The sequence below is a fragment of the Anser cygnoides genome, chromosome 20 (genome assembly GCF_040182565.1).
Source record: "Anser cygnoides isolate HZ-2024a breed goose chromosome 20, Taihu_goose_T2T_genome, whole genome shotgun sequence".
NCBI classification, from domain to species: Eukaryota; Metazoa; Chordata; class Aves; order Anseriformes; family Anatidae; genus Anser; species Anser cygnoides.
This window is the reverse complement of record NC_089892.1, coordinates 1,697,501-1,720,161: the sequence shown is the minus strand read 5'-3', so window position 1 is coordinate 1,720,161 and position 22,661 is coordinate 1,697,501. Positions and strand designations below refer to the sequence as shown.

At 36.7% G+C, this 22,661-nt stretch overlaps 1 protein-coding gene across 12 annotated transcripts in view; it reads right to left on the bottom strand.

Moving 5' to 3' along the window:
- Positions 1-22,661, bottom strand: part of DENND1A (DENN domain containing 1A) — a 194,393-nt gene that overhangs the window by 131,593 nt on the left and 40,139 nt on the right. For 9 of the 12 annotated variants that reach the window (XR_010826022.1, XR_010826024.1, XR_010826023.1 and 6 more), the window contains exons 4-5: positions 10,379-10,428; positions 6,693-6,812 (exon numbers count right to left, since the gene is read on the bottom strand). Coding sequence is in view for 7 of the 12 variants with exons in the window: in XM_066980576.1 (XP_066836677.1) it covers positions 6,693-6,812; positions 10,379-10,428 (170 nt within the window). In the remaining 5 variants the exon portion in view is untranslated. Of the gene's footprint in view, positions 1-6,692; positions 6,813-10,378; positions 10,432-22,661 lie in introns of those variants that run through there. The other 3 variants (XM_066980582.1, XM_066980583.1, XM_066980585.1) reach the window with 3 other exon arrangements.

Sequence of the window (22,661 nt, the reverse complement as noted above, 5' to 3'; positions counted from 1 at the left end):
ATTTGTATTCTCTTTTCTGCATTCCATTTTATACCTATTCTATCATTACGTATACGTAGCAGCAACATAACTTATTGTTGTGAAAGTACAATCTACTTCCAAAATAGAATTTAAATCAGGTGAGCCTTCATGCAGACCAGATAATGAATCGTATTACAGAATCAGCTGAGCACACAAAATCCACTAAGTGGAAAAACTTATAAAGAAGTGAATGCACAAGGAGGAGGATTTGTAAATTCAACCATTTTATAGTGGGGTAAATACGATTTTTTAAGTATGATACAGCCATTAAAAAAGAAAAAATAAATAAAAAGACAGTGTAAACCACAGTCAAAATTCTAAATATCAAAGCGTCATTTTTTTCCCCCTCAAGCATAAATATTCTCCTGTAGCTTCTGGCCAGATCAGTGGAAAGGGAGAGTTCTAGAAGACAACATGACAATTCTTTTAAAACAAAAACACAAAATCTTCAATTCCTTTCCCCCAAAACAATTGAAGGAGACATGGAAATAAAAGCAGTGTAATGGGTTTGGGCTATTTCTTCTTTAGATTAGAAGGTATCACAAGAGAAGTGTGTTACACTTTGGAGGCACATACACAAACAGTAGTATCCAGGCCCTTAAAGCTGTTTGTCCCCTATGCATCAATGCCCTGCCAGTTGGCAAGCTTGAGCCAGGAAGCTGTCAATTCCAATCAAGTTTAGGCGATGCAGTCCTATTAAAGAAGTCTTGCTGGTTAAGGGGCGTCCACTGTTTCCAAAGCATGGGAAGAAAAAAAAAAGGGGGGGGGGGGGGGGGGGGGGAGAGAGAAAAAAAGAGCTCTGCTTTCCTTAGATTTGAGCTGGCAACTTTCACTGACTAGAGTTTTCAAGGAGCTATGAATGAGCTTAACAAAGGAGTTCTGTGGCTAGTTTCTGGCTGAAATCCATGTCAACAGTTTTTAAGGTCACAGGTCACACTAACTAACATTTATTCCCAGCAGACCCTGCTCTAAACACAAGCTGTAAGTAGTACAAATTTGGAATTTTTCTGTAATCCCTTGAGATATTCCTGATCCTTCCACATGTTTCTGCTCAATTAAAAACAATTCTCACTTTGCACCACAAGAGAGGCCCCTGCTCAGAAATCTTATTCTATCCTAAGAATAAATGGACAAAGACTGCAATCAAAGGAAAGGGAAGGGGGGAGGAGAGGAACTCACAACAAATCACACCAAAAACCTCAAATAACTCCATACAGAATCACATTCAGTTAGTTACATTTTCTGCCATCTGTCACAAACTATTATAGATTCATTTCTTTTTATCTTAGAAAAAGAGTGGTGCAGAGCTTAGCTATTTTGGCCGAAAGGGATTTCCACACAAACGTTTCTGCATTTCACTTCAGAAGAATGATTTTCATTTTGGGTACAAAAGCTGAATACCCGCTGAAAACTTCAAATTAAGCAAAATTTAAATCAGAGTTCCACATGGTTATCGCCCAGTAAGTTGGTGAACCAAAGCAAATCTATGCAAAGTTTTCTTATTTTTCACTTTAACAAAACTTGAAGCTAGACAAAAGTCATTAACTGACATTATTATGGTCTGGCACCATTTACCTATCACCTTCCAAAGCTGTTTTTATATTATCTGGAAAAAATAAGTATTTCGAATTAAGTACAGGATTGACCAAAATCATGCCTGTGGAGAAACTACCATTAACAAGGCAACGTATTTATCTGCATAGATGGACAAGCACACTGACTTCCCATTGCCCCAGCTTTTCTGGGTTTGAATTCTTCAGAAATGGAAAACTCCGATGGACATCCTGCCCAGCTTTACAATTTAAGAACTAATAAACCGTAAAGTTTTAAAAGCTTAGTGACATCCTGGAAAAGATATTTAAACACAACCAGTGAAGAACTGTGCATAAAACAATTTAGAGATTTTGATACTGTACCATACCAATAATCAAGACTGGATTAACAATTTAGTCTTTTACACAACCTGGTACACATCTTCAAAAATATTAAAACCAGTTTTATTATGATTGTTATTTTGTACTGTAGAAGTGTTGGTGGTGGGGTGGGTGTTGTTTTTTAAACGGTTTTTTATTTCAGAGTATTTTAAATTCAGTTTTGCATGTTATTGGTCTTAGAAACTAAACTGAAAAATAAGGGAGCATACAGCAGAGTAAGCAACAGCAAGGACCTCACTTCAAAATTATTCTGCTGGATGGTTTAGAATAAAATTACTATATTCAGCCTTAAACCTACTTACTACAAAAGTTCAGTTAATACAATAAGAAAATATTATTTCTTAGCTAAACTATTTTTTTTTAAACCTCAAATACACATTTCCAATAAGAGAAGTACATGTTTAATATGAAGCTCAGCTTGGTGAACATACGTGTGGTTTTTATCTACGTGAAAAAAATGGAGCTATCCAAGTCATCATTCCATCGCTACATAAACTGAAGTGATTACACTGACATGTTTAAACTACTTCATATACTTAAATAGTTAGCACACGCTCAACATTGCCATTATGAAATGTACTAAGGCGAAGTAATCTCAGCTGTGAGGTTTTTAGCTGTCCCCTCTACATGCAGACCATAAACAGAAGTTTCTCAACGTAGCCTTCAAGAAACCAGACTGTAAAATAAAGCGCTTCACTACTTTTGGTACACTTACTGATGCTAATACAAATTGTTTTCTATATTACTTTCCCATCAGAAGAATTTTAAATCCATCAATGTTTGTGCTGTTAGAGTTCTAGATCACAGTGGTTAGCTGAAGAGACGAAGTGGCCGAGCCACTGAACACCAGCATCCCTGACATAACTAACAGGCCAGCTTCAGCAGAATTTTAGTACACCTAGGGTTGATAGACATTTGAAAAGATGAATAAGCTAGTAAGAGAAGATTAACATTAAAGCAATGAGTAAATTAAAATTAAGAGCCTCAACATGCAAATTTTTAAGAATCAAAAAGTATTTGTATACTTCAAGAATGTAAGAAAGCAGAAAGAAAATTATGCTATTTTATTTCTTATCCCTGAGATCATACTGGTAGATTAGTATGTTTGTCATCTTTCAGTACACTGCAATTAGTAGGAAATAGCAATAAGGAACAAATTCTGTACATCTCTGAGACCATCAAGACTCTTTTACCCTAATGAAAGAACATTGCATCTACATACACATAAAACTTAGAAGAGATGAGAAGCAAGAGCAAACAAATTCCAGACCAAAAGCATAGGATATGCCTGATTAAGGGGCTGAAGAAGACATCTCAGAACATGATGTGAAACAACAGCTTGGTAACATCTTCACGCTTGCTATTGTTTTATTTATTTTTTTAATAGAATACTACATCTCTTCAATAAACTCAGAACTATGGATATTGTTCATCCTCAAAAGCCTATTCCAAATCTGATGCGAAAGTTAGCGTAAAACAAACCTCCAAAAACAAACAAAAAAAAAGTTTCAGCATCTTAATGCATATCCAAGAAGTTTTATTTGAGCCAAAATCCTGGAGCTCTTAAAGGACATCTTAGAAAGAAAAAAATCTTTGGGTACTGAAATTTTCTTATGATATTAAAATCACCAAATTATAACTCCAAATTTGACGAACTTGGACACTAGCTCTCAACTTTCTGTGCATTCATCATTTAGAAAGGAAAAGATCTTAAAATACGTCTTAAGTTTTGCAAGGTATCGCATTGAAAAGGTGGTACAGAACACCAAGTTAACCAGATTTTGAAGTGCAGCAGATGATCTTGTGGTTTTGCTTTTTTAAGGCACTTCCCTGTTTAGAACCTCAAAAAACAAAACCCTACCACACCAAACCATCTGTGACAATTGTTCTGTGCTTTTGTCCGCCCTCTGCTGTCTGAAACGCAGAAAGTAAGATCCTATACTACAGAGAGCTCTATGTAAGAGAGCTCTACAACTCGGTATTACATGCATTATTTGATCACTGCAGTTTTGTGATTAGCTAGAAATCAAGTGAGGAAAAAAGGAAAAGGAATACAAGAGACAGAGTCGTTGGTTCTGCAATAAAAGAAAATCCTAGAACACTCAGACAATGCAGTTTTTAATTTACCAATCAAAGATTTCCGTAAATCTGTGTGGTATCCACAGCAGGAACAAAACTAATTACGGAAGTATATAAATAGTATGAAAAATTAAGTTGCCAGTTCTTGCAACAATTATGAAAGCTAACTTGAAAGCAGATTTCTAAACAGTACTGGTTAAAATAGCCACAAGACTTATTCTGTAAAGCAGAATTCTGCTAGCCACACAAGGTACATCCATGTGGATAACTGTACTGCTATTGAGCTCCTTTGCATCCCCATGAAAAAGTCTCTGGATCACTTTAAATCTCAAGGTGCAGACCTTGACTTCTGGCATTCTGAGGATCATCTCAGCTTTCCAACTGTTTCCAGAACTCTGCTGAAATTTTTAAAGCACAGGCTGAGTGAAAAGAATTCCCTTTTCCTGTTCCTATTCAATGACGAACCAAAACTTGCAGTGATTTTCCACCTCCAAACCCTCTCACCATGGCCAGACCCATAAAACATTTGGCTGACAAACATATATTATCTCTGATGACAACCAGTATCACTTACTTCTTATATTGTTGCTGAGCATAACAAGGAATACTTGAAGCTTGCTGCCATCCGTTTTCCACCGAGTATCCAGTGGAGACGTAGCATATACAAATACCAGAGAATGCTGCCAGCAATCTCCAGTAAGTACATCGAGGCAATTTAATACTTTTAGCTCAGAAAGTTTTGTGGGACAAAATTTAAGCAATCTAGTCAGCAAGTTCTTAAAATTAACTTATCTGAAGCGGGCAGGGAAGCTGAAAGTAGAGGAAGCAAAAGAAAGAGGAAACAGAGATGAAGCTAAGAGACCCAATTCATCCACTGCTCTAACTGCACTGTGTGGGGTGTGTTTTTTTTGCCATTTTGGTTATGAATTGAAGCAGAAGGCATTTAACTACAACATAACTCCTCCATTTCTTCTTGGCATTCACTTAACATAAGGGAGCTGACAGCAAAGTACTCTTATCCAGGAGAGATCAAGAAGGGACTCATACTGATCATTCAGATTTATTTTTTAAATGGTGTCTCCCCTTTGATTTGTCATTAGTCAACAAAAGTTACTTTATGTAACCAGACACTTCACACCTGACAGTGAATCAGCTCCCCAAATACACTGAAGCAGCTATGGAAATACCTTCCAATCTTCAGGATGTGGTCCGTACTGCTGGATTGCCACCGCTACTAGTAGTTGAAATCTCTGCTAGGGAAAAGACAGACTGACGATACTGATACAACTCCTGTCATCCTGCCTCCCACACAATTAATTAGTAATTCTGGTAGGTTTAACACTAATTTCTCCAAATATTAGACTTCTTCAATGACGGCCTGGTTAGCAGGTCCCTGTCCCTGCTGTCAGTGCAGTGCTGACAACGAACAGTTGATATCTTTGCCTATCTACTGCAAACACAAATGGCATTGACGTACTCACCATAAACTACATACATCAATCCAAAATCAATTCCATGGCATTGCTGTATGTAACTCAATCAAGGGAGAAATGTCCTCATACTTGATAGCTTGTTATATTTTGCAACATTATCCCCAAAACTCTCCAGAGGGATAATTTTCAATAAAACATATGCAGGAGGTGCCACTCCGCCATGTGCAACGCACAGTACTTGCAGGCCAAAGACAAGTTGTTCTTGTTCATACACTGGATTCCCTCCCATGAAGAGCAAACCAGAGACAACTGAGATGGCTACAGTCGCTAAGAGGAAATTGTCCTCATTTGGGATTGCTTGGAGACACTGTCCAGTCATCTAGTTTATACGTTAGATCTCAACTACCTTTACCTAGGTCACTGGTCCAAAACTTCCAATTTCTTATGAACTTGAAAAACAGAAGGCAGACCACTGTTAAATTTGTTTAAATAATATAATACATAATAAAATGATAGTAATAGGCAAGACGTCATGTAGAAACCTTTATTTCCATAAAAGTTCTTAATGGAACTGATATATTCGTAGATATGAAACCCGATTTTGCTTGCATCGTTTCTTGCAACAAATGTAAATAGAAAATCACAGGCTGTATTTCAACAACTTCCTCCATAGGAGGTCATCAGAAACATTCTGACAGCATCTTTGCCTGTTCTATGTGAAACGCATTGTTTCCAACTTCCACCAGCCATCTGTATATGACAAACTCCACAAAACCCTCAACAGGACAGGGTAAAGCTCATACACACAAACTTTTAGGATGTGGACAGCATCAGCTCAGAGGACATTCCCCCAGCTACCAACAGATGCTTTGTTAATAAAGCTTGCATATACAAATATCCACAAAACGCCTTAACAAGGTCAGTTGTGACAGCTAAAGATAACAGCTACAGTTATGCAATGTCGTAACAAATTACTGCAGAGATATTCTTTTTTTCTTTTTTTTACCACATTGTTAATTCAAGAACACTGACTACAAACAAATACAGTTATCTAAAGAGGAACTCAAAGTGCAAGATATCTTGCATCACTTTTGCAGAAGAGCAGTGACTTTAAGGACCAGATAGGAAAATAATTTCGAACAGCTGGAAATTATAATTGCAGTGTAACAACACAAAGTCAAACACTGTTTCCCAGAGTCAGCCAAAAGCTAAACCATAGACTTACCTTAAGATACAGAAGCAGCTCTTGGCTCCAGAAGATAAGCGACAGAATCCAAACCTCTGTTTGCTGTCAATGTCTGTAAGGACAAATGTAAAGTTCTGTCCAACTTGGCTAACTGCATAGCTGAAAATAAAGAGAATAAGAAGGAAAAACTTAATGCTGAGCTAACTCCACGTCAAAAGTATCTAATCTAAGTTATTGAACCTATAACGTTTCCTCCTTCAGCAGAAGAGTTGTTTTGGTGGTTTTGTTTGTTTTGTTTGTTCGTTTTGTTGTTTTGGTTTATTTGTCTGTGAGTGTATTTTGTGTTTTTTTTTTTTTTTTTGGTTGGTTGGTTGGTTTTGAAAAATTAAACTTAGAGTATATACCCTCTAGAAACTTGCAAATGGTTTGGTTTGGGAAGGATGTTATTTTTTAAGCATGGTTGGATAATAAAAAATGCATTTATCTTTAAATGAAAAAGGATATGACTACCAACTTCAAAGCAGTACACACTGTATGAACCAAAGCCATGTTCTCTCATATAACACAAAATAGTTATTACTCTTCATTTGAAAATTTGTTTACTCAAAGAGCAAGAAAATGTTTAATAACATACATGTTCAACACCTGGATATCGACTTGTTGAAGCCTTGTTGAATCCATCTACCAATTTTGTAAGCGTGCCACATACATACATCATTACAAGGTGTTCATCAACCTGAACCATGCCAGATGGCTCTCCTTTACTCTAGCAGCTAGCAACCAGTTAAAGGAAAGAAATGAATATCTTTTCCTCCTTTGCACAGTAAACTAAACTAGAATCAGAAGTATACTGTGCTAAAGACAACTATGACTGTAAGACTTTTGTAAGACTTTTATACAACTTTTCAAAATTAAGGGTTGTTTGCCTCTCTGTAAGATCTTAATGGCTCTTCAAGAACAGCACAAATGAACTAATAGTGTTGTGGATGTTGGCCCCCACTCACAGCACTGTGGAAAGTATCACTAGAGTAAAATCTGGCTGAATTGGAAATTTCAGTTAAGTGATGCTCAAAACGGTCGGAGCAAAATAAGATGCTTTACATTTAAAGCACAACACTTTGAATGCTATTTATTAACAAAATGAAATACATTCTTAAGGTATTACCACTGTTTTTCTCAAGTTAATCAAATGCTCGTGTATGGTGATAGTAGATTCCATATAAACCAAGCCCAATTCACCTTCTAGTTTGTAGAGATGTAATTTTACAGTAGATTTGCAATTATAGTATTTAACAAAAATGTTGACATTCAGTGGCAAAGTTTTGACTAATATAGTTATTAGAGGACTTTTCATTCCAATTTTAGATTTGAGACCTCATAAAGATATGAATTTAACACTTATTTCTGGTTGTGTTTCCAGTGAGAACTGAAAAATATGACTAGAACTTACAAGTGCATCTTTACTAGTCAATCTTACCAACAATAAAAAACATTAAATTTGAGGCCACTTAACTATCAGAGTTATGAGCCCTACAAGCAAACAAATACCTAAAGAAAACAAAGGAAAACAGACTTTCAGAAAGAAAAGTTAGATCCAGATCAGACAGATGGCTCTGACCAGCTCAGAAAGCAGAAACTTTCAGTGGGTTCCAAACAGGGAAGGAAAAAGACGCAGTGATGAAGACTGAGAAGTGCTCCATATATTCACAGATGAACAAAAAGAAAGACATCTAATAGCTTTTCAGCAGTCTGAGAATTAGACAGCGTAAGTACTATCATCCTACTAAATTCTAAATGTCAACAGAACAACCATTTCCATAAAGCTCACTGAGCTACTAGGGTACACCCAGAAATCCTTTACTGGTGTTGTGTTTTATCTGTAAAGCTTGGATGTAATGTTACTATGGTGATTTTAGTATGGTGTTTTAGAAGGGGATTATATGCTTAATTTTAACAAGGTTGAGAGCAGACTGCATGCGAGAAAAGCATTCTAGCTGACAATTAAAATTATGGAATGGGGAAAAAACATGCTTCACTTGCACAGGGAGAGGCTTGTTTATTAAACACTTGCAACCACTTGGTAAGTTCCTCCCAAGCAAGCAAACCTAAAGATTCTTACATTTATGTGATTTGCAGAAAACAGATATGCTGATGAGCAGGTCTTGCTCAAGTTTCAGTTGTCAGCTCTTCCTAGCATAAGGTAACCTATCCAGTCACTATTCTGTCTAAAGATGTCATTTCTTATGCCAACATTAACCAAAGTATTTTTGCAAAACCCTGTTGGAGGAAGGGGGGGGATACACTTTGAAACATCTTCTCATTGTGATATTAAGAGACTAAAATATTTTAGGTAGATAAGTAGGTGCTATTTCATTCACACTGTTAGCTAAGAAAATTTAGAACTGGACACTGCTTATATTATATTATATTATATTGCTTGAAAAAAAAAAAAGTACAACAAAAACCTAGGTACGATAAAACTACACACAGTAACCAAAAATGTGTCCAGTAAAAAGGCAGCTACCTTAAACACATATGTAAGAAAAATATATACACATCTACTTCTCCACTCCCTTCCTCTAAGAAAGAAAAAAAGATCAGCAAAAAGTGATTCCAAATTATCAGGACAATCTGTGGCTTCTGAAGGTCATCTGAGTCGACCACATCATCTGCGTGAGTCATACAAGCTTTCAGCTTCCTCCAGCCCCAGATTACGACGTGGGAGGACAAAGTGTAGCACTGGTTTTATGGTGGGGACTCCCATCTCCAGAGAAGCTTAGTAAGATTTCACCACAATTCAGAGGCGCTAGCGCAGAGCATTTCAAGATTACATAGAAACACCTGTTAGCCTAGGAGGGGGAAAGTAAAAAAAGAGTATAATGGTTCATACAAGAAGCAATATTATAAATGGATGTTGATTTATAAAGAAAATCGATTTCTACTGTAAATATCACAAATTTCACTGAAACAAGACTTTTTTTTTTTTTAAACAATCTACTCATAATTAAGGTCAATTTTATCAAACACATCCAGTGTGTTAGCTGACCTAAGACAACTGATGCCAACCACTTGAATGCTGCTGCTCCAGGACACAAGCAGAGTGCAACCTTTCAAAATTTGAAGGCCTTTTCTCACCAGGAAGTCATCACAAATAACTTACAACCAAAACTAAAAACAAAACAAACAAACAAAAACTTTAAAAGTTCTGGTATTTTCTATTGTAAATTTTAAATATTCTCCAACAGTTTGTCATATCCACTGGAACTTACTCTACAATTTTTCCAAAACGTAGAAGCTGCATTAAGAAGTCCCCAGAAAAGCACCAGAATTCCAACAAGATCCAGAGGCCTTTAAATGTAAAGCACTTAATTATTCTGCCTAACCTTTGGCAATTAAGAAATACAACACAGATGTACACAAAGTTCTGATGTTAATATGCACATTTGACAATTACTATCCAAGCATTTTCGTGTCTAAATATTACATACAAGTAAAACAAAACACAGTTTTATTGCTGCCACTGAACAGCACAAAGTTAAAACTTTTTTTTTTGATGGTGCCAATAAAAACCCCAGGAAAAAGGGATTCTGAGACTATAATTTGCACTTAGGTGCTTTAAATCACAGTCAAGCAGACAGAACATTAAGAACAGTATGGTTTTTATTTTCTACAGTGGTTTTATTGACAAGCTTATTTTCTTGTAAAGTTTGAAAATCTAACACTACCTGTCCACATAGAAGGGGAAACAAAACTTGGTCAAAGTCTGTAGAACTTCCTGTGGAGAGAAAGAGAGATAATTTATACATCTAATGGGACCAATAAATCTAATATTAACCACATCACACAATTTCACAACTTTGCCCTGAAGAAAGAAGAGACAGATGAAGAAATATGGGCTTTATCAATTACATGGAAGGAGTACCAGGCAGTCAATCATGTGAAATAATAAACATGATCAAACTTCATTAAAAATGAAAAATTAATCAAGATTCACACATGGGCAGGCAGCAGGAGCCATCCAGCAATTCTCCAAAGGGTAGGAGGAGGTTGGGTTGTCGAGTGTTAACACCTCTCTGGGGACACTCTCTACCCTGACCATATGGATCATAGTGAATAACACCAAACCACATGGGCTTGGCCTGGCAGGACCACTTCTGCTGGCACAGCTTTTGCCTGTTACCTAGGAACAGAGGTCTGGGGGATTAGAGAATACTTCCTAACATCAGCAAGATAAATAACGAAAGATAAAGCCAATAGGTCTCATAGCAGGAATGTTTAACATTGCTTACTGCTATTAGAAAGAAAATCTGAGCGTTAAAAGACCAATTAAAATAATGTGTATTAAAATAAATACAAATTGTTTAATGTGCAAACCATTTTCTAAAAGTTGCAAAGCAGCACCACACACAGAGAAACTTTTAAATATAACCTCTGTATGATCTCAAATAAAGAGCATGGATGTGAAAACCAAACACATGATCAATGTTTTTAATTAATAAATCATTTTCAACTTTAAATAAAGACAGGCATTAAAAAGGCAAAAATACGCAAGTACCAAAATAGTTGAGTGCAGAGACAGAAGTAATCTGCTTACCTTGTATCATTCTATAATATTCAAATTTTGAATTCTGCAATGCAAAATCCACCATAAAGGTCAACCCCGTTTGCAGACCTTTACTACCAGCCTATTATTGTCCATTCACCTCCACAATGAAATATCTCAGGGCCCAAAACAAAATATATTTCTTCTCTCAACTGAAAGAAAATCACCCTGACTAAATGACAAACCTGATAAATTCAATGCTTTTCTGGCCAATAGTAATAAATTATCACCAATAACTAAATTGATGCTTCTCGCTTCATTTATTTCCAAAACCAATGCCATCATTCAACAAATAAACTACATCAATCTAATAACCTATTCAATGAAGCAGAAAACATATTGACTCCCTTGCAAGAGCATGTTCCTCCTACATAATTCAAGCAAGCACATCCCATCCTTAGCAATGGTTTCAGGCTCAACTGCTCCTAGACTCTTCTTTGGAGGTTTCTTGACAACTAAAATGTGGCAAGTTCTTAAGATTTCAGGCAGAAACAGATAAGGAAACTTTGACTTCTTGACAGTTTATTGATAGATTATTTAACAACCTTCTGTTTTTAAAGTACAAGAAAGAATCTATTGAAGAACGGCATGTAAAGAATGAGCTATACTCCTTTCAAATTCAGCAGGAAACTTGCCAAGCAACTATACAGGTTCCAGAGTAAACTCTGCAGAAATATGCATTTTGATACAAAACAAAGCCTTCATAGTAAAGACCTCATTAATGTGATTGGGTTCACCCTTGTGCAGCCTCACTGACTTCCACAAGGATCAACAGCCTCCTGCACAGCGTCAATTGCTTCTGCACAAAAACTACACCTTGACAAATTTCAATTATTCCATGCTTCTCCTCTACCCATTACTGAAAACTCAAAACATAAAATAGAAAAAAAAAATCAGAATTTTAAAACAATCAAAATTATAACTGCAGGAAAGTAAGAAGTGCCTATATTTTTATTTGCCTTATCAATCCATGTTCTCCTTAAAGTACCAGCACTTTTCTATTTGTTTAAGAAGCAAAGTAGCCACTACATGCAGTTCTAAAAAAAAAGCAGTGTTAAAAAGATAAGTCATCAGTCACCTCAAAGTAGCACAACATATCCTCTTCATTATTTTGATGAGGATTTGAATAACTACTGTAACTACAAGTAAAAACACTTAAGATAAAACACGTTACCATTTCATCAGCATCATGTTATTGTAGGATAATAAAATATATTACTCAGAACTTACTCTGCAATTGTTTCTTAATATTTGTGGCTTCCTAAACACAGAAAATGAAATTCTCATTTCAATAGGGAATATATTGAATTTATACCACTATACAATGCCTTGCCTTTCAACAAAAGGCTTTGCAGTGATATTATTATGTAGCTTTTATGTTATTGAGCATATTTTGCCTCTTGTTATATACCAATATCTATCTGTCTTGTTTTACAGCTGAAAAATTGAGACTAGTACAGGTTAATCAGACTTATTTCTAAATTTTAACTATGAGAATATATCACATACAGAATTAGGTTTTAATTAGCAAAACTGCTGATCTTTTGCATGTAAGAAATACAATTACTGGATACCTATTCAATTGTTGCTCAAGTTGCAAGCTTGTTACTATAAAAATGTCTTTTTTTAAATTTAAGTACAGCTCAGTTTGAAAGATTAGCACTGCCTACATAACATACAACTTCCTACAAGTTGTCTTTAGATGGGCGGCTACTTAAGTCCTAGAAAAATCTCTCTAAGACCCCAAACAACAACAACAAATTAACAAAATAAAAGCTAGAACCCCTCCAGGCAGCATCTTATAATCCCTTTTGTTTTTACCTGACATGAAAGATAGCAGTAGTATCAATAGAGTGTTTTCTTATTTTATTCCCCTAGGCCTATATTCTTTAAGAAAAACCTACCAAAATGTCACTAAAACCACCCCCCTAAAAAGAAAACCAAAAACCAAGCAGAGAACAACAACAAAAAACCAGCCAGGGCTCGCAGCTGATAAGCGTAAATTGCCCAGGAGCTGAAACCCTTCTCTCCAGGGTATCCCTTGCCAGTTTTCTGGATCAATCCCCAAGTTTATATTTTCACAAATCTTTTTACATGCAGTTTGATTTTTAACATTTTAATGAGCAAAAAGTGCATCTATAGCAGCCAGTCACCACAGTTAAAGTGCAGGGCATGAACCGTGTCCCCGGAGGGACGGAGCCCAGCCGTGTCACCGGCGGCTGGAGGACATCCACCACCTGGTTCCGGGTCCCAGGGTTCCGACGCTTTTCATAATCAAAACACTGCTGACATTATAAACCCCACATGGGTTTTCTAAAATCCTTCCCAATCAATAAAGCCAGCACATAACTTATTGGAGACAACACAGAGCTCATTGATTAAGTTTGGTTTCAGTAGCAAAGTTTTCAAAATAAATGAGCCAGGAAGAGAGCGCTCAGCCCTTTGTGTCACACAGCAATTTATGAAGGTGAGGCAGTCTCTGAAACGATTTCTTCTCCCCTCCCTCCCCCCACTGATATACTTTAAAAGCGTATGGAAAGCAAGGTTGTTAAATACACTCCTGGCTTATGCCCTGAATTATCTCTGTATTGAGGAAATAGTAAAGAAAGCTCAACGTTGCTGAAAAAACATATTGTATATTTGCTTGTGAATTTAATATGCAAGCTGTATTTTAAATCCGACTTTTAAACCTTTCGCTGTTTCCACCTTCAAGCCTAAGGAAGAACTTCGGAGCCTCTTAAATATCCAGGGCTGCTTTACCACTGCTGTCCCAACGAGCAGCAGCACCAACCACCACGAGCAGCAGCGACAGCCAAGTGCAACTGCTAAAACCAAACGCAAAGCGATGGTCCAATGCAAGGACAGCAGGCTGGCAACACCTCTGCCCTTAGAAAGATGCCTGACACAACAGAGAGAGTCAAAGCGAACAAGAAGTCTGGTTAGAGGTTGCAATGAAACAAAATTAAACACAAGCAGAGATCCCTGAGAAGATGTTAATGATTAAGGCAAGACACTCAAATATTGATGCGAGTCAGAGCAGGGAAACAACACACCACAAGAAACACCACGCTGGGGATCTGTATTTGGAAAACCTATTGGGGAACCTGAGGAAAAACATGGCAAAGTTGAAAAGGCTATCCAGAACCCAGACAAGACCTTCAGCTGAGGCAACATCGCAGAAAAAAAGCCTTCCAGAAGCGCGTGCATTTTCACAGGGCAATTCAAACCCTGCCAGACAACGGAGCACGGCAAATATGATGGGATTTTGCATGGAGAGAAGACATGACTCAGTGATGAAAAAGCTGCCATAAGACAAACACTAAACAGAGAGGGGAGGAAATACAAATAGTCTTCATGTTATGCAGCCAGAAATACCATCCGTGTCCATGAAACCAACAAGAAAGGCATCCTCTTTGAACGGATGCCACCAAGAGGGACCACAACACATCCGACCGCTGCGGGACCAAGCCGACCCCGAGGGCTGGCGGGAGCAGGGTCCCTGGCGGGTTTTGTGACACCTATTTCAACTGGTAATTAGAGAACAAAGCAACTGAGTTTTAGAAACTCAAAGCTGCCATGAAGTGAAAGTAGGTACTAACAGAGAAACTGACCTTTAAACATTTTGTGTATTCATTATTTCTGCTCAGAAACAGCACCAAATCCGAACACAGCCCAAGTGTTAGTACAGCCCAGAAGTGCTGGGATGTTAACTGAAGCAAAATATTACCCGTCTCTTTTGAAATTTGGGCCGGACTTTAATCTACCTTATTACCACAAATTTGTCAACTGCTTTTATATTTATTTGCATAACTTTAAGCTAACGATTATTTAAACCATCCACTGCAATAGGACAACAGGATTAAGAATTGGAAGGAGTTGCCAGTGCACCCAAATAACCAGCGTAAACCTAGCAACAATGCTATTTAAATCCCAAGAACAGTGAAAAAGAAAGTGCAGAACAATCTAGAACCCCATAAATCCTGTTAGCTATGACTTAGTCAGAAATTCACCTACATTTTCCTAGGAAAGGGAACATCCTTACACGCTTCAATAATAAGCACCTCAGTAACAAGTTCTGCTATTACTTTAAACAACATTTTACAAAGCAACTACCTACAATGAACAGGAAAAGGTAGTCATGTATCATAATTTTATTTAAAGAATATAAGTGTAAGAAAGCAATGCTGGCCACTAATGAAGACAGCTATGAGTAACAATCAGGGATCTGTAAATCTTGTGTTTTAAGATTTAAAGCTCAATTTCCATTTATTAGTAGTATTGGCTTATATTATCTTACATTAGATTCTCCTGAAGTTATCGTTACAGATTCTCATCAATTAACAAATGCCATCTAATTATGTACTTAAAATTCAGAAGCATTCCAATTCAAACAGCTTATAAAAATTAATTTTCAAATCAAAAGAAGGTACACTGCATGGAGAGGCTGGTGTCACACGGCCACAACAAAAAGCTGAGATTTTTGCATGATTACAAAGTACAGGAAGCAAAGAACAATAAACTTAAAAGCATGATTTCTCTAGATTTTAAAGATTTTTTTTCTCTTAAGCAGAACTGATATAACAGACATTATAAATAAATAAATAAATAAAATCTTGTCTGCGAAACATTTGTATCAAATTTCATCCGGAATGCATTTTAACATGGAAATATTTTATATCTCGTAGCAGTATTGAACAGTATTAGATTTTACGATAGTCAAAATATTTTAAGAATAAATTTCAATCAGTTCTCTAAAAAGCCCTTCTACACCCCAAAACCAGGTGCATAATTTGCTTAGCAACATTAATTTACATTGCCTTAATTTAGTTTTCTCTCTACTTTTTTAATGCTACTTGTATCCCAACACAACTAGAAGCAAATAGATGAACTGATCCTGTAGCGTTCTAGGAATTCACTACCTCTTTTTGAGCAACTACAAAGCTTGAATTAGACGAGTTTTTTCCTACAGAAGTCGCTTCTTCCTGTATGGAGGCCGGGGGCAGAAGGGTACCCCGTATGAAACGCTATCGTTTCACTCAAGGTAACCAGTTGTCCTCAGGAAAATACTATTCTTTAAAAAGAAAAAAAAATGCTTGTAGACACAATCACTGTAAGAGTATCAGCATGAAATAAATAACACTTCCTAAGCATATTGAGGCCTGCTATCATTTAAATATTTTAAACATACAAAATATGTGCACAGATGGGCAACTTTTCTACTTGCATTACTAAAAACATATTTCATGATAAAGCTGAAAATCCCTGAATTTTTTAAACCTAATTGTGACTCTGTTTCTTAGAATTCACACCCCAAGGCCAAAGCTTTCCTGCCACCAGTCCTTCAAATCTGATTTGGACATTACACGGGAGGAGGCTCCAAGCCTCCCTGAGGTCTCGCTCCTTTTACAACACACGCAAAGCCAGCAGATAATGGGCCTACGCTGAATTCACCGCTCCACACAGCTCCTCCTGGGACACAGGCCTAGCAGATGTGATAAAAACTGTGGCAGAGAAGTAGCTCTAGTTTTTGCCTTAATGACAACTTCAACCTCTCAACTAACAGAACAAAAGAACAAAACGACTATTACTTTTTTTTTGTATGAAAAAAGCTGAAAGTAAAGCTGAACTAAATATTTAAGCAGTCTCGCAAAGAGATCTCTTCACTAAGTGCCTTTAAAATCCCTCCAACGAATTTCAGATTTAGTTTTCCTCTAAGACAAATGGATATTAGCTAACGTTGAAAAAAAAATCTACAGCTGTTGTGGCAAGAATCATTGTTGCAGTCTTAAATCACGACGTAGTGAAAAATTATATAAACAAGCATAAAAATCAAGTCCAATTATGTGCATAAATATTGATCTATTGGTGCAGATAAGAAATGTTAATATCAGAAAGCTAAAATAGTAATTGAATTGATTTTAAACATCTAGCGATTACAGATGAGGAATATTTTCACTTCAACATTTAGGAAAAATTAGGTGTGAAAAGATAATTGCATACTACTCATACTGTAAGCCAATTGCCCAGGTATATCACATCAAAACCACGGCTTTAAATATATACATTGGTTAGCATTTGTTAAATATTATAATTCTGGCTTAAGATGACTGGCCCTTTTAGGCATCGCCTCAAATGCTCTATTCAGCTCCCACTGCATACCCACTTAATCAGCAATCATTGTTCTCTGAGGCAGGACTTTGTTGTCAAGACAGGCACTGAAACCTTTAAAAAATTTCAGAACTGGCATAAGAAAAAAGTGATCTTTGTCAAACAAGAACAAATTTATGCAAATCTTTTATAAACATTCACAAACATTTATTTAGCTTTTGAAATGTTGGCCTCATTTGAGAGCATGAAAATGAGGGGGAAGTAGGAAGATGCAAAGGACAGCTTAGAGGCTGGCACACTACATAAATATTCAGAAGGAAGATTATAGGATTCATGTTAGGCTGTCTTAGGTTTCTCCAAAGTCCACATAGAATACCACAGAACAAAACTAACGAGAAGTAGAGCAGATGTTAGACAATGCAGCAGCCCTCTTTTCCACACTCACTTGGCTATACTTCGATGCTTTCATTTTTTCTTTCAATATGGTTAGGTCATTCAAGGATTCTCCTATAGACTCCGTATTGTGGCTACAGAGCTATAAGCTGGACCTCTGTCAGCTTTCCAAAAGTTTGCAATGAAAAGGCATTATGCAAATTCCACCTCTCTTACTCTTTCAGGAAAAAAGCCTCCAGTATGCAGTCATTGGAGTATTGGAAGTCCCAGCCTTCATTTCTGTATGGTTGTGTTTGCCTTAGGGCCATGCTGCTTGTTTTGACAGTGGATCCCCCTAGATAGTTGGGATTAGTCGAGCTTGTTTAGATAAACTTGAAATCAAGGCCTTCTCTAGGTAGACAGCTAGATGTAGCTACTGAGTTTGCAGCTGCCTTCTTCTTTCATCCCAAAACAACTGCAGATTCACAGTAGAGATCACAGCCACAGGCTATGTCACATACATAAGTACAAAATTAAAGGCTGCTAAAAGAAGCCTTTGTAAGTCTTAGTGCTAAAATAAGGAATCTGTACTGCGCAGTTTAAACAAATTATTCAAGAAGCACCAATAAAGGTCTGCAACAGATAGTTAACAAGGTGTGTTCACAAAAGAAATACCCTGTTTGCATAAAATGGGCAAGATCATGATTTTTAATCATTTCTGCTTCATTCACTGTCCAATCTTTTCAAAAATATATGCAAGTAAAAATGCTTTACCAGTATCTGCTAGATTGTCTGGAAATGAGTTCTGTTTATCAAATACAACCTTTAGGATCATAGAAAACCATTATGAAGGTATTATCCCAATCAGATTTTTATTCGTATCCATGACAAGAATGGGCCAATTTGATCTTTATTATAAGCAGATATTGTAAAGCATTAGAACTCATCCATACAAACATAGTACATTAAAAGAGAAGGGGCAGAACTCCAAACCCAAATTAAAAACTAAAAGCAAATCCCACCCATGTAACCGCATTACACCTTTGTAAATCTGCATGGTACTTTAGCCCCAACAGGAGATTCATTTTCCAGTAGTGCAGGAAAAACAGTTTTGACTTTTAAAGACTGCAATCTGTTCTAGCTGGGTGCAAGATTTCACATACTTTTCTGCAGCATCCAGGCACAACAGGCAGGAAGGTAAATTAACAGAAAAATTAATCGTGATGCAGAAAAATTAATCGTGATGATGTTTTAAACAACCAAGCAGCTAAAACAAAACAAAACGAGACAAATACAAAGAAAAAAATAGTTCAATGAACTGTAAATATTAAAAATCAACTCCTGTCCTTGGTTAAAGAAAAAAGGTCTGAAGAAACTCACGATATTGAAAGCAAACAGTTTAATTAAAGACAACAGCAGAATTTTATGGTTCAGAAACCAAGGTAAAAATTTGCCATCAACAACTTCTTCACCTTTGCGAAGAGAAGGACTTCAGCACCCCTTTTCTCCCATCTGCATTATTACAGAAATTCTACCATCTCTCACTGCAAAATTAAGTCACTTCAGTGACAAGATCTTTTACAGAAATTCAAGGTATTAAAAAGCATAAGAGAATAACATCAGGCTCCAATTTCTTCCTTCACTGATTACCAAAGAAAATGGTTGAGCGTATACCGAATTCAGTTTGTTAATTCCAGAAATTCATTATAAATTCAATAATAAATTCTCCATTAGTGCCATCCTTAAGAGAAAATAAACTACAGATTAAGAATTCTAACCAACAACTGAGCAAAATACGTAATTCCTGAGAAGTAATGAGAAAAACAGTTTCATCGCGGCATTGTATTTAAAGAAAATGGAAAAACACTTTTAGAAGTGTCTTCAAAAAAATTAGATATGACTGCTAAGAAAAATGCTATGGATATACCAGCACAGTGCTATCAAACACCATAGACTGATACAATTTCATGGATTTGCCTGCTCACACAGGTCTTCAGTCTGCGATGACCAAGATCTTCCTCAATGCTGGAGAGAAGAACACGTAGCTCTGTAGGTGCTTTAAAGCTAGTCACTAATGAAGTTAATTATCAACTATGTTAGCAGGTGTTAGCTACTTTTTGCTGGTGAGGAAACATAACAAAACTAAACGACTATCCCAAAGGGGGCAACAGTTGACCCATTTTTAAAATTCAGGAGATCCCATTTCTCAGCCTTACATTTACATCATACCTCTGATAATTCTCTAAAGGAGAAGAAAGGAGAAAACGATGATATACCACGAGGACACCAGTGCTTCCAGGGAAAAAAGATCTTTTCTAACATTATACTTTCAAGAGACGAGATCGAGTCAGCGAACACCTTGGATAACTGAACATTGTAAGAGGATACAGTATTTCAAATTTACTAATACTTTCACAGCTTTTAGATTTCCAAACATGAAAATATTCTAGATGAAATACTGAACCAAAACCTGAAAGCTATAAAAATGTTTTTATCTGTGGAAAGTGGTTTTCACTTGGGGGAGGGCTGGGGGAGGAGACAACAGATACATAAAAAGATGGTAAAACTTGTACGTAGAAATTAAGTTTTCCAAGTATAAAGCTAAGAACTTTGGACTTCCCTGTGTCAACACAGACTAGTTTCCAACTTTTCTTTATAATATGCTACCAGTTCTAAGCTGCTACCCAGACATGTGTGAAAATTTGAGCATGTGAACAGCAATTAATCTCATCTATCAACCACCAACAAACCCTTTCTTTCAGGCTATCTTCCCATCATTCCTTTGGAAAGAAGAAAGAACAAAGAATAATACATGCAAAATAATTTGGGAAATTCAATTAACATATCACACAATCTAAATACTTTGTACTGTACATTTATGAAATTACTCAGACATACTAGAAAGAACAGCAAGTATGCCAATACAGGCCTCGTGATGGCAGCTCTGAGAAATGGCAGCATCGGGAAATTAAATTATGTAAAAATCTCAGAATTCCAGTTACACACTCTTACACACTAGTTCTCTTTCACAGCTAAGACAGCAAAGTATTAAAAGATACATCCCTTCCAGAAGACGCATTCTATTCTTTTCCTGCATTAGAGTAACTCGGAATTGAGTACACCTGGCATTTAGCACCCTTACGTTCACTAGCACTCCTGCACGGCTTCTGCGCTGTGTGTTCTGCAGGGAACCCCACCCCTACAGCCCCCAACCTATACCGGGCACACGGGCCTGAAAGCCATGCAGAAGACCACAACTGAGTACTTGGTGTTACTGAAGAAACAAATCACCAGTTGACTTCTTTAGGAAATAGCATTTTATATTAAAATTCTTCCTCCAGAAAAGAAGTAGGCAGATAATGTGATCTTACAGCTCAGCGTTGCAGGGGAAGCCAATAAAAAGTCATGCCTACTTCAAGATGTGTCACACATTGCAAGACTGTAGTTAGGAAAAAGAAAAGAGCTACGTTGCCTTGCACCACCACTCACCCAAACTCTAGGAAGTCCCTCTGCTGTCAACAATAAATCACGGAAATCTGCTACCACCTCAGAAATCAACAAACCCCATGCGACAGCAGTCTCCTAGAATTCCCTTTCACAGCCTCCGCACCTGGCTACAAGAATTCAAGATGATCCATTTAAATAACAAAGCACAAGCTGTTTTGTGTGTTTTGATGTTCTTTTACGTGCCTCAGAATGCTCTGCAAATAAAAATTGTCCTTTTATTTCCCGCTTGCTTTTTGTCTTTACAACACCATCAGCGGAGCTTTAGCTTCACATTTTTTATGCATTTATACACTGGGGTACGGGTAGACAAGTTGCAAGAGCGAGAATCCAAAGAACAATTCCCTCCTCCACATACTCAGGAAACTTTACAGCATTAATGACTACTTTTGGAGCTACAAAACAAAGGCTCTCCTTACTTCATTAAGAGAGAGACTGAATAGTACAGCTACAATAAAGTAGCAATAGAAAACATTAAGGAAGAAAAAACGCTGCAAGACAAAGCAGTAACAATGCCTGGTGAGGAGTTCTCAAAAATAAAATTAGCCATCAGCTATTCAGGTCCTTAAGCTAGAGAACTAACTCATCCCACTGAACTCTTGATTTAAAAGTGATCTCTTATCAACTGAGGTGTTGTTCAACTACACCACGATAGTTAATATAGACAGGGCATATCTGAGATGAATTCCTAACTCTAACCTTGACCACTCCGCTTACCTGCTAGTGCTTATTTTGATCTTGTTTCAAAATACACTCTACTGTCTGCAAAAGGTAGCACTTCCCACTATTGCTGTGCATACAACAACAACCATAATACGGCTGATCCAGTGCACTAACACGAGCTGACAATTTTAATATGCCTATATTGACCCTACTATTAGAAGCTTGAATTTATTCTTACTCTAACAAAGATACTTTCTACATATTACTAACATTAAAACAACATTTTAAAAATTGTTTATAAACTAATCTACAGCACCAGCAGAGAACTGCATAGTTTCAGAACACTGAAACAAGAAAAATTTCTAAATTATTTTGATAATGTCTAGGTTAAACCAAAGTAGAATATTATTTCATAAGCATCTCCCATTTTAAAGAATCCCATCTTTACTTGATGTGAATATTTTATAGTTTTATCAATAAATTTAAACATAAGTGATAATGATTACTCACTTTAGGCCTGATCCCACAACCTTTACTCACACGAGTAGTCCCACAGGATTTTAATATGACTACCTCAACGAATAAGGGTTGTCAGGACAGGTTTTAAATTATTCATATATTCACAGATTTTTAAGGCCAGAAGGGACCATTATGATCATCTAGTCTGACCCCTTGTATAACAAAGGCCAGATGATTGTATCCAGTAATATTTGCACTCAACTGAATAATTTGTGGTGAAATCAAATTGTGTTTACTGA